General features: G+C 43.9%; 1 protein-coding gene across 1 annotated transcript in view; it reads left to right on the top strand.

The window, feature by feature from the left end:
* Nucleotides 1-207: 207 nt before the first annotated feature.
* LOC139559196 (collagen alpha-2(IX) chain-like) overlaps nt 208-11,735 on the top strand; it is a 50,604-nt gene continuing 39,076 nt past the window's right edge. The window contains exons 1-10 of the mRNA XM_071374974.1: nt 208-443; nt 1,914-1,988; nt 3,673-3,708; nt 3,816-3,878; nt 4,740-4,793; nt 5,611-5,646; nt 8,593-8,616; nt 9,998-10,051; nt 10,185-10,238; nt 11,187-11,237. Of these exons, the coding sequence (XP_071231075.1) occupies nt 372-443; nt 1,914-1,988; nt 3,673-3,708; nt 3,816-3,878; nt 4,740-4,793; nt 5,611-5,646; nt 8,593-8,616; nt 9,998-10,051; nt 10,185-10,238; nt 11,187-11,237 (519 nt within the window). The 5' untranslated portion in view covers nt 208-371. The remainder of the gene's footprint in view (nt 444-1,913; nt 1,989-3,672; nt 3,709-3,815; nt 3,879-4,739; nt 4,794-5,610; nt 5,647-8,592; nt 8,617-9,997; nt 10,052-10,184; nt 10,239-11,186; nt 11,238-11,735) is intronic.

Genomic DNA, 11,735 nt, shown 5'->3' with positions numbered 1-11,735 from the left:
GTGTGTGTCTCTGTGTGTGTGTGTCTGTGTGTGTGTGTCTCTGTGTGTGTCTCTGTGTGTGTGTGTGTCTCTGTGTGTGTGTCTCTGCGTGGTGTGTATGTTTCGGTGTGTGTCTCTGTGTTGGTGTGGGGGGGCCACTGGGGCAGGCTGTAGGGCCGGGTTACACCTCTCTCTCATCCCACCCATCCCTCCGTCCAACCATTCCTTGACACCACTTTTTCTAGGTGGAATTTTTTGGGCTGCGCACATCCCCCTTTGGATTCTTTACCGTTTCTGTCCCCGGCTTGAAGGAGAGGACAGGGGAGAGGGAGAAAGCGATAGAAGAGAGGATTTAGTACTGAAGAGAGAGAGTGGGAGAGGAGAGAGGGATCATGTCTGGACTCTCGGCAGTGTTGAAGAGCTGGGTCATCCTGCAGACTCTGTGCCTGGCTCTGGCCCAAGTGGTGAGTGGAGTGGACAGGGGAGGTTAGGACTGTACCCACATTAGGGTGGCTCTGGCTGGCGTATGGTGGGAGAGGGGTCCCCTGAAGAGAGGGACTGGGGGTGGAGGTAAAAGGGGGCTGCTAGGGGAACTGCTGTGCTTCCTTTGGTTTTGTTGTCACACTGGCTAGTGGTGGTTGGAAAACAACATCTTGGAATTGGGTTGCTTCAGAAGAATGAATGATCAGAGTGGTGTTTCAGAGCTTGAGTGTTTCATCATCGTCATCGTGATTTTGATGAGGAGTCTAGAGCTGGATGAAGATCAGCTGTGTACTGTGTGTGTTGTGTAATGTGGCATTGTACATGTATCTTCCTACTTTGGACTATGGCCCTTGATTCTGTGGATAATGATTCTTCCTGAATATGGATGAAGAATGGAACCGTCTCCTTTTTCATATGGACGGATATTCCAGAACCAAAGTTGGAGTGCATACAAAACATGGACCGATTTACACTTTTTTGCCAAAAAGGAGATTCAGGAGAGAACCATAGAGGGATAGATTCAAAACTGGAATTCGTCTGGACACACACACACAGGCCGTGTATTCAAGACACCCAGTCTCTTTACTGCGAAGCCCACTATTCAAACACACACACACACACACACGCGGAATGACGGACCTGATGATACCCTCCATCAAATCACACCCACCTGCTTTCCAATAGAAAGTTACCAGTGGATCTATCTGAACAAACAGGATCCTTGTGTGGAATTCCCAACCTTTTTTCTGAATGAGTGGCACTTCTGGAATACATCTTTACACTGTATGAGGATTCTGTGTTGTGACTGGTTGAAGCGGATTGAAATCGATTTAAGAAAGCTACATTCCCAAAAGAAGGGGATGGGATGGGAGAGGGTCTTGGTAAACATTCCCAGCCTCATGACAAATACAGGATGTGGGATCAATACAGGATGTGGGATCATTTTCACTTCCATATCAGAAAGAGAACCTCATTCATCAATCCTATTTTTTTCTCATGAGCTCTGGATAGTTTTATAAAAGTTTTTAAATCGTTCCATATAGGCTACCAGCGGTATTGGATTTGAATTGGTGTTACATGGTTTTGTAAAAATGTGAGGGGTAGGGGTGATGTTTCTAGGTGATTCATTTACTTTGTGGTTATGATGATTTGGTCTTGTTTATAGGATTTATTCACATGAAGTGTAATTGAAATATGATGACACTTGATAATGTGTGATTGCCTCACATTGTTATGCCTTCATCAATTAGCACCTGCTCCAAAACTAGCCATGTCTCCATTATCAAAAAGCTTACCATAAAATGGCACAAAAATCCCAAAGCTTGCCAGTATGAAAATAACAGGTATCCAATTGAATGAATGCCAAAAAGTGATACATTCTAAGCCCAAATAATTCTCTAAAAAACCTTTGCACATTTCTAAACCTTCCATTTTGTTCTAATTTCTTCCAGAACGGTCCTCCAGGACCTCAAGGCAATCCCGGTCCGCCCGGGCCCTCTGGCACACCCGGGTCCGATGGCATTGATGTGAGTATCCCCTCCGCTTCGCCCAGCGCCAACAGGTTGTCACAAAGACAGGCATTGTACCTAACGGAGCACGCTGTGGTAGTAACGCGGTTGTACCACCAGAGGGCAGCACAAAAGAGCGGCACAAAAGAGCTCTGTTTCCCACAGTGAGAGAGGTCTTTGAGTCGGGAGCTTTCCCTCCATCCCAAGAGAGGGGTTTGGGCTAATATCGCGGTAATGTGATACCTTTGAGGTATTCTCAGTCTAAGAAAAGCCAGGTTCTGAAAACATGTTGAGAATACAGAATTAGACCATGAATGGAGAAGGGAAAAAACCCTAATGTGTGAGCCTAGGCCTATATGATTCAAAAGGAATGTGATGTTACAAAGTAGGATTGTATCCAATGCAATTAGTAGGAGAGATGTTTCTCCCCCAAAGCCACATAGATATACTGTTAACGTGAATGGTTTAGGATATGTCAATGCCCTCGCTGAGTTGGATATAGAAGCTCATTCTCTTTCCAACTAATGGAAGGCTATGGCCTGGCAGGTTAATGTTTGATGGGAACATGGATCACCTCTTCTGGGTTGGAACTTGGAATGGAAAGGGCTCCAGGGTCATACATTTATCTACTATGATATGTGATGTCACCAAAGGGTGGGCCGGAATGGGAGTGCTGTGAAACCCAATTCTGGCCAACAGTAGCTGGCTGCATATCATTCCAAAAAAGTTGTTCACTCCCCCGTGCCCTTGTTCACTCTCCCGTTGCAGACTTGAGTGGGTTAGGTGTCAGCAATAGCTTCACCTAGTTTCCACTATATTTACCTACCTAGTCCTATCATGATTGGAAAGTTCCCTAACTCCACCTTGAGGGCGGAGTAACCATGAGCTGTCAGTCATGGCTGGATTTTAAAATAAACATTTTCACCCATCCTCCTCTCCACGTGTGACAAACTGACCCTTGCAGATATGTGGGGAACACTGGATTGGTGAATACGCAAAAGGTTGATGACACTACCTAGGATGCAACTCAATAGTCTAAAGTGGCTTCCTCTCCTTGTCTCCTCTCCTTACATGATCTGTCTTATCCCTGACTTGAAACATTGGCTAGATGGCAGCCATATGGAGGATGCCTACTAGGAATTTGATTTCACTTGTCCAGAACTTAAAGTAAAAGTTTGTTCTGATTGAGGAAAGGAGATTAGGTAAGGAAGTAACTCTGGAATATTGAGATGCAGCCATAGCCTTCTGGTAGGGTCAGTGGAGGTTCCACCAATCCCTCCAGATCAACAATGGGCTGTCATCAAGGATTCTATTCAATCTGTATCGCTGAAGAAATGTAAAGGTAATTGAGCCAACATATGCAGCGCTTACTGTGAATGCAGTGGCATAGGTAGCCTAGTGGTTGGAGTGTTGGGTCATTAACCGCAAGGTTACTAGATCAAATCCCTTAGCTGACAAGGTAGAAGTCTGTTGTAATTGACTTGCCTAGTTAAATAAAAAATGCAGGAACATTTCCTTTAAATTTCATTCACCCTGTAACGCTGAACTTCCACGATACAGATTGAATAGAGTCCAAAGACTTCAACATCTTCTACATAAACTGATTTTCATTCATCAATTTCTGAAAGTAGCAAACATACAACATATGTATGAACAAACTGTTAACATCATGTCTCTCATTTTGGTTCCTCTCTCTTCACAGGGGGAAAAAGGACCTCCTGGACCTCCTGGCCCACTAGTAAGTTACTGTGTATGCATGTTCAAGGGTGTTCATGCACCTTACTCAATATGACAACATCTCTGATGTGTGTGTATACCTGACCATGGCTGTGTCTCTGTTTATAGGGGTTGAAGGGGGACCCAGGTGAGCCTGGTCCAGATGGACCTCCCGGAGAGAACGGCATCGACGTAAGTCTTCTATCTATTAGATGCGGAGTGTGTGAGAGAGAGTTACAAAAAGAGAATGAAAAAGGATGAGTTTGTGAAGAAGAACAAGAGAGAGAGAGAGAGAGAGAGAGAGAGAGAGAGAGAGAGAGAGAGAGAGAGAGAGAGAGAGAGAGAGAGAGAGAGAGAGAGAGAGAGAGAGAGAGAGAGAGAGAGAGAGAGAGAGAGAGAGAGAGAGAGAGAGAGAGAGAGAGAGAGAGAGAGAGAGAGAGAGAGAGAGAGAGAGAGAGAGAGAGAGAGAGAGAGAAAGAGAAAGAGAAAGAGAGAGAAAGAGAGAAAGTGTGTGTGTTTCAAATCAAATCAAATTTTATTTGTCACATACACATGGCTAGCAGATGTTAATGCGAGTGTAGCAAAATGCTTGTGCTTCTAGTTCCGAACATGCAGTGAGTGTGTTTGTGAGTGTGTTTGTGTGTGTGTTTGTGTGTGTGTGTTTGAGTGTGTTTGGAGAAACCTCCAGGAAAGAAAAGCATTGATGTAAATCCTGATGCATTAATATATTTTAAACTAGCTAGACTGAGCTTCATGTTGTAATGAATGAAAGTGGCTGTTTTGAGGAAACTGCTTCGCTCTAACCAAGGGACTAGGAAGTCAATCTGCTCGTCCCACAGTCACACAGCTGAGAGACATTCCACAGGGATTTGTTTCCCTACTGATTACCTGGACGTGTCAAATCCAATCAGACCACTGTTCCACTGTTATAATGGGAATTTAGGTCTCACGCAGCAATCCCTACCTGCACTAGTTGTATCAGACTCATTTCAAATGAATATTTTTGTTTCTTCTTTACCCTTGATCTCTCTCTCCATCACTCCGTCTCTACAGGGTTTGATGGGACCAAAGGGAGACGGCGGCCCTATCGGGAACCCTGGACCTAAAGTAAGATGGCGCATCTCAATAGTCCAAAGCAATGATTCTCAAATTTGGGTCACGGCTCGGTAGTTTCTGAGTAAAACGTTTTTTTATTTTTTATTTTTAATGAAAAAAGACTCCAGTCTTAACTTAAACAACTTAAACCAGTTAGAAAGCATGTAGAAAATATAAGAACCTACATTTAAAATGATTTTATCTCTGAACTATTTTTCTTCAATCATAGTATTTTCAATGTAGAGTTATTAGCAGCGCTATATAGCAGATTTGGCTGATTTAGTGGTCTCAAACCAGTGAGCTTACCAACATTCTTCATCAAGAATATGAGCAATATGGAGTTATTGACAATTAAAAAGGTAGGAATGTTGTTCCCTTGTCATATAATTGCTACATTTACTATCAATATAGCATCAAAATTTTTTTTCCAGATTGCATTTTGGTAAAAATAAATTGAGAAGCGAAAATTTGGTTGCAACTGAGACTGGTTCAATTTGGGTCACGAGGCAAAACCAGTTGAGGCCCACTGGTCTAAAGTGCCTTCCTTCTTTTCCTCACTTCTTTTCCGAATCCTCTCTTTGCTCTGCTCTGGTTGATTGAAAACCTACCAGAAATGAACTGGAATGACATCTAGACTACTAGCCTAGGTGCCAGTCTGTTTCAGCACTCAACAACACTACCATTGTGTTACCAAAGCAGAAACAGGCTCTCAACCAGGCTATGTCAGGTCATAGTAATCAGCCAATGGGAATCTACATTGGATGTCTGTAGTGAACTGTGACAGAATAAACCCTCATGTTGTGTTGTTGTTTATTGTTGTTGTCTACAGGGCCAGCCTGGACCTGGTGGTGAACCTGGACCCACTGTAAGTACTAACAGACTCAACAGAACCTGAACACTGTTCAGTACAGACTACATATAACCGGATCACTACAAATCCACAGGGACTAGCCCTCCGTCATAAGTAGGGCCCAGAGTTTTCCTGACCGCCTGATCTAACTAGGAGTATTGATGTATATGGGGGGGACTCCAGTCCGGACGCTAGTCATAAGGGCTACATAACACTGTCATCACAGCTTTTGGCAGCTGATTCTACAATGTTATCACTAGCCTCTTCCACCAGTCATGTACAGTCAACCTGGTCTCAGAGCATTTGGTATTATATGTTACACTTTGTATGGTATGTATTAATTAGTGGTTCTCCATCACCCACTTTGTATGGTATGTATTAATTAGTGGTTCTCCATCACCCACTTTGTATGGTATGTATTAATTAGTGGTTCTCCATCACCCATTTTGTATGATATGCTGCAAATAAAAATTTGCATTATATGTTATGAATTTGCGAAACTTACAATATGTTACAAATTTGCAAAACATACAATATGTTATGAATTTGCAAAACAGGATATGTTATGAATTCTAGCTAGGCGGCTAGGTGGCTAACATTAGCTAGCTCGCTAGGGTTAGGAGTTAAGGTTAAGGTTAAGGTTAAGTGTAGGAGTTAGGTTAAAGGGTTAAGGTTAAGGTTAGGGGAAGGGTTAACTAACATGCTAGGTAGTTGCAAAGTAGCTAAAAAGTAGTAAGTAGTTGAAAAATTGCTAATTAGCTCAAATCAAATCAAATTGTATTTGTCACATGCGCTGAATACAACTGCTGTAGACCTTACTGTGAAATGCTTACTTACAAGCCCTTGAACAACAATGCAGTTCAAGAAGAGTTAAGAAAATATTTACCAAATAATCTAAAGTAAAAATAAATAAATTAATAAATTAAACGAACATTATAAAATAACAATAACGAGGCTATATACAGGGGGCACTGGTACTGAATCAATGTGCGGGGGTACAGGCTAGTCGAGGTAATTTGTACATGTAGGTAGCGGTAAAGGGACTATGCATGGATAATAAACAGTGAGTAGCAGCAGTGTAAAAACAAAGGGGGGGGGGGGTCAATGTAAATAGTCCGGTGGCCATTTGATTAATTGTTCAGCAGTCTTATGGCTTGGGTATAGAAGCTGTTAAGGAGCATTTTGGTCATAGACTTGGCGCTCTGGTACCGCTTGCCATGCGATAGCAGAGAGAACAGTCTATGACTTGGGTGACTGGAGTATTTGACAACTTTTTGGGCTTTCCTCTGACACTGCCTAGTATATAGGTCCTGGATGACAGGAAGCTTGTACGGCCCAGTGATGTACTGGGCCGTACATACTACCCTCTGTAGCGCCTTACGGTCAGATACCGAGCAGTTGCCATACCAGGCGGTGATGCAACCGGTCAGGATGCCCTCGATGGTGCAGCTGTAAAACTTTTTGAGGATCTGGGGAACCATGCAAAATCTTTTCAGTCTCCTGAGGGGGAATAGGCGTTGTCGTGCCCTCTTCACGACTGTCTTGGTGTGCTTGAACCATGATAGTTTGTTGGTGATGTGGACACCAGGGAACTTGAAGCTCTCAACCTGCTCCACTACAGCCCTTCTAGGTTAATGGGGGCTTGTTTGGCCCACCTGTTCCTGTAGTCCTCGATCTTTTCCTTTGTCTTGGTCACATTGAGGGAGAGGTTGTTCTCCTTGCACCACACTGCCAAGTCTCTGACCTCCTCCCTATAGGCTGTCTCAATGTTGTCGGTGATCAGGCCTACCACTGCTGTTTTATCAGCAAAGTCTGTGTATATTTGTCGTATTTGGCCACGCAGTCATGGGTGAACAGGGAGTACAGGAGGAGACTCAGCACGCAGTCATGGGTGAACAGGGAGTACAGGAGGAGACTCAGCACGCAGTCATGGGTGAACAGGGAGTACAGGAGGAGACTCAGCACGCAGTCATGGGTGAACAGGGAGTACAGGAGGAGACTCAGCACGCAGTCATGGGTGAACAGGGAGTACAGGAGGAGACTCAGCACGCAGTCATGGGTGAACAGGGAGTACAGGAGGAGACTCAGCACGCAGTCATGGGTGAACAGGGAGTACAGGAGGAGACTCAGCACGCAGTCATGGGTGAACAGGGAGTACAGGAGGAGACTCAGCACGCAGTCATGGGTGAACAGGGAGTACAGGAGGAGACTCAGCACGCAAAATGCTAAGTTGTCCGTGACCAGATTCGAACTCGCAACTTTTGGGTTGCAAGATGTTGGTGTTATACGCACACTCATCCACCTCGACCAACCACCCTTCTTTCATTTTAGCTTTAAGTAATCTTCTGTCTTATGTAACCATACCAAATGTAAAATATCATACTAAATGCAGTGTCTCGGATTTACATACAGAACAATACGAAATGCTCTAGGACCAGGTTGGTATAGTGGGTTCAATAACTCTGATACAGCCAGTCCGTTCTTCTAATGTTTTGGAGTCAGGGTAATCTGATCCTAGATCTGTGGTTAAGAATGAAGTCTTCCTCGCAGGTTGAGGAAGACTACATGTAGTTACAGCAGAATACCACTAGGTGGTGGTGTGTAGCTATATTTGACCGACTACTAGACAAACTACATTGACAGAGTGGAGTCAGTCTGTGATTTGCATGGGTGAATCACTGAATTACGTTCATTTCTTTGTTTACATTTCATTTCATCACTTATTATGACACATTGAACACACATTGATTGTTTTCTCTTAGTCAGGGTTAGCTCGATGCTCGCTGTCTGAATTGTGTTCTGCCTCCGTAGACACAGATGCTCTTAATTGAATTAACAGAAGATAATTGTTTAAACAAATCATACATGACTCATTATGCACATTTGTTTGTGATTATACGATTATACTTAGACTTAACTAATCTCTAACCCCCCTTTCCCTCTCTCCATCCCTCTCTGTAGGGACCCGGACTGCCTGGACTGGCTGTAAGTCAGTATTTGTTGATTATAAAGAATTAAAGACTTATTTAGAAAAAAATAACTAGTCATAAGATAAATATTATTCTGAACTGAATTACACTGGTAATGTATCCTCTTCTACCAGAAGGATAAATATCATCCTCTCTCTCTCTCTGTATCTGTATATCTCTGTATCTGTATATCTCTGTATCTGTATATCTCTGTATCTGTATCTCTCTCTCTCTCTCTCTCTCTCTCTCTCTCTCTCTCTCTCTCTCTCTCTCTCTCTCTCTCTCTCTCTCTCTCTCTCTCTCTCTCTCTCTCTCTGTCTGTCTCTGTGTCTCTGTGTCTCTCTGGCTCTGTGTCTCTGTGTCTCTGTTGCCCTTTTCTTGTGGCAATAGGTCACAAATCTTGCTGCTGTGATGGCAGTGGGCAGTGTGCACATAGCCTGTCTTCTCTTGAGAGCCAGGTCTGCCTACGGCGGCCTTTCTCAATAGCAAGGCTATGCTCACTGAGTCTGTACATAGTCAGAGATTTCCTTAAGTTTGGGTCAGTCACGGTGGTCTGGTATTCTGCCACTGTCTTCTCTCTGTTTAGGGCCAAATAGCATTCTAGTTTGCTCTGTTTTTTTGTGAATTCTTTCCAATGTGTCAAGTAATTATCTTTTTGTTTCTCATGATTTGGTTGGGTCTAATTGTGTTGTTGTCCTGGGGCTCTGTGGGGTCTGTTTGTGTTTGTGAACAGAGCCCTAGGACCAGCTTGCTTAGTCGGCTCTTCTCCATGTTCATTTCTCTTTAGGTGATGGCTTTGTTATGGAAGGTTTGGGAATCGCTTCTTTTTAGATGGTTGTAGAATTTAAAAGGATTTTGATAATTTGCGGGTATTGGCCTAATTCTGCTCTGCATGCATTATTTGGTGTTCTACGTTGTACACGGACAATATTTTTGCACAATTCTGCATGCAGAGTGTCAATTTGGTGTTTGTCCCGTTTAGTGAATTCTTGGTTGGTGAGCGGACCCCAGACCTCACAACCATAAAGGGCAATGGGTTCTATAACTGATTCAAGTATTTTTAGCCAGATCCTAATTGGTATGTCGAATTTTATGTTCCTTTTGATGGCGTAGAAGGCCCTTCTTGCCTTGTCTCTCAGATCGTTCACAGCTTTGTGGAAGTTACCTGTGGCGCTGATGTTTAGGCCGAGGTATGTATAGTTTTTTGTGGGCTCTAGGGCAACGGTGTCTAGATGGAATTTGTTTTCGTGGTCCTGGCAACTGGACCTTTTTTGGAACACTATTATTTTGGTTTTACTGAGATTTACTGTCAGGGCCCAGGTCTGACAGAATATGTGCTCTCTCGCTCTGTCTCTCTCTTTCTCTCTCTCTCTCTTTCTCTTTCTCTATTTCTTTAGGGAGCCCCAGGCCCAATCGGCCTTCCCGGTGAGATTGGACAGACTGGACCTACGGTAAGACCCTCACCATTGTTGTCGAAGAAGACCGTTGTTGTCTTATGTCTGATAGCACACACGTTGTGTAATATGTTAGATACTCTTCATCGCTCATCTAATTCCCCCTTCCTTTTCCTCCCTCTTCTCTCAGGGCATATTGGGAGCACCTGGACCTCCAGGAATTCCAGGACCCCCAGGAAAACCAGTATGTTTACACCTAGAACCAGCAAGAAACCAGTAAATAAACACTTAGAACTAGTAAATACCAGTAAGTACACACCTAAAACCAGCAAGGACCCAGTAAACAAACATCTAGTATTAGTAAAAACCAGCAAGGACACACCTAAAACCAGCAAGAACCCATTAAACAAACATCTAGTATTAGTAAAAACCAGCAAGGACACACCTAAAACCAGCAAGGACCCAGTAAACAAACATCTAGTATTAGTAAAAACCAGCAAGGACACACCTAAAACCAGCAAGGACACACCTAAAACCAGCAAGGACACACCTAAAACCAGCAAGGACACACCTAAAACCAGCAAGGACACACCTAAAACCAGCAAGGACACACCTAAAACCAGCAAGGACACACCTAGCACTAGAAACCAGCTACTTCAAATCACCAAGAAACCAGGAAGATGTAGTAAGAAACCAGTGACTTAACGCAAAATAACAACGATTAGTTGCAAGCAAGAAACCAGTGTTCCAGCAATAACCCAGTAATCCCAGTCCAGATGACCTCTACATTCTCACCGGTAAGTGTACCAGAGCAGCTCAATGAAACATCAACTGTACATAGTGCAGTGTGTGTGTCTTAGCTCCCCAGTCTATTCTACAAGGTATACAGTATCTCTCCACATGAGTGATTTCAGGTGGGGAGCAGCCTCATAGAGTGATGCTCCCAGCCATGGGGAGTCTATTTGTTTTGGTTTACCGGTGTTGCAGAGTAAATATATTCCCATTAGATCTGTCTCCCCTGTCTCATCTCACTGCTCCCTGCATACATCAGCACAGGGAGGCATGTTTTACTCTAATTCAATATATACACACTCAGAACAGCTGCCCCAGCACTGCGTTAAACACACTATCTGTATCTGTCTTCCTTCCCCTTTCATTCTGTCTTTCTCCCCCCGTCTCAATCTGTCTCCAGGGTCCACCAGGGAAGTTCTTGGGAGGAGAGGAGGGCAGTGCAGACTTCCAGGTAAGATCCCTCCACACCTCCACCTATTCTCATCGTTTATCTCTTCTCTTTGTACCTGTTCTAGCCTATTGCAGCCTCCTGGCCTTGCCCCTTGGATAGCTCCTTTCCCCTGGCTTAATACCTTACAGTTGACCCTAAGCAAGCCTTACAGAGCAGTAAGCTCCTAGCCCAAAGCCTATAGGATCCATCCTCAAACCTAGCAACCTGGCAATCTGGTTGTAGCTTGTGATATATAGACACAGAAATTTCCGGTTCGCTGTCACTAAAACACCTATCCGTACAAGTCCTAAGTCAAGTCCTATGCTGAGTGCCCAACATAGGGGAGATGGTGCCCAACATAGGGGAGATAAATTCCTCTCCTCTGTTCTCCTCCCTATCTCTCATTAGAGATAGGGACCTTGTCACTGAGACGGTTTACGCTCTTGCTCTCATCCCTCTCTCTCCTTTCATCTAACACCGAAAGAGGATTCCGAGTCCTCCTTCGATCCCCTCTCTCCC

Source organism: Salvelinus alpinus, chromosome 29 (assembly GCF_045679555.1).
Source record: "Salvelinus alpinus chromosome 29, SLU_Salpinus.1, whole genome shotgun sequence".
NCBI classification, from domain to species: Eukaryota; Metazoa; Chordata; class Actinopteri; order Salmoniformes; family Salmonidae; genus Salvelinus; species Salvelinus alpinus.
The sequence above is the reverse complement of the archived record's forward strand: the minus strand, read 5'-3'. Positions and strand labels throughout refer to the sequence as shown.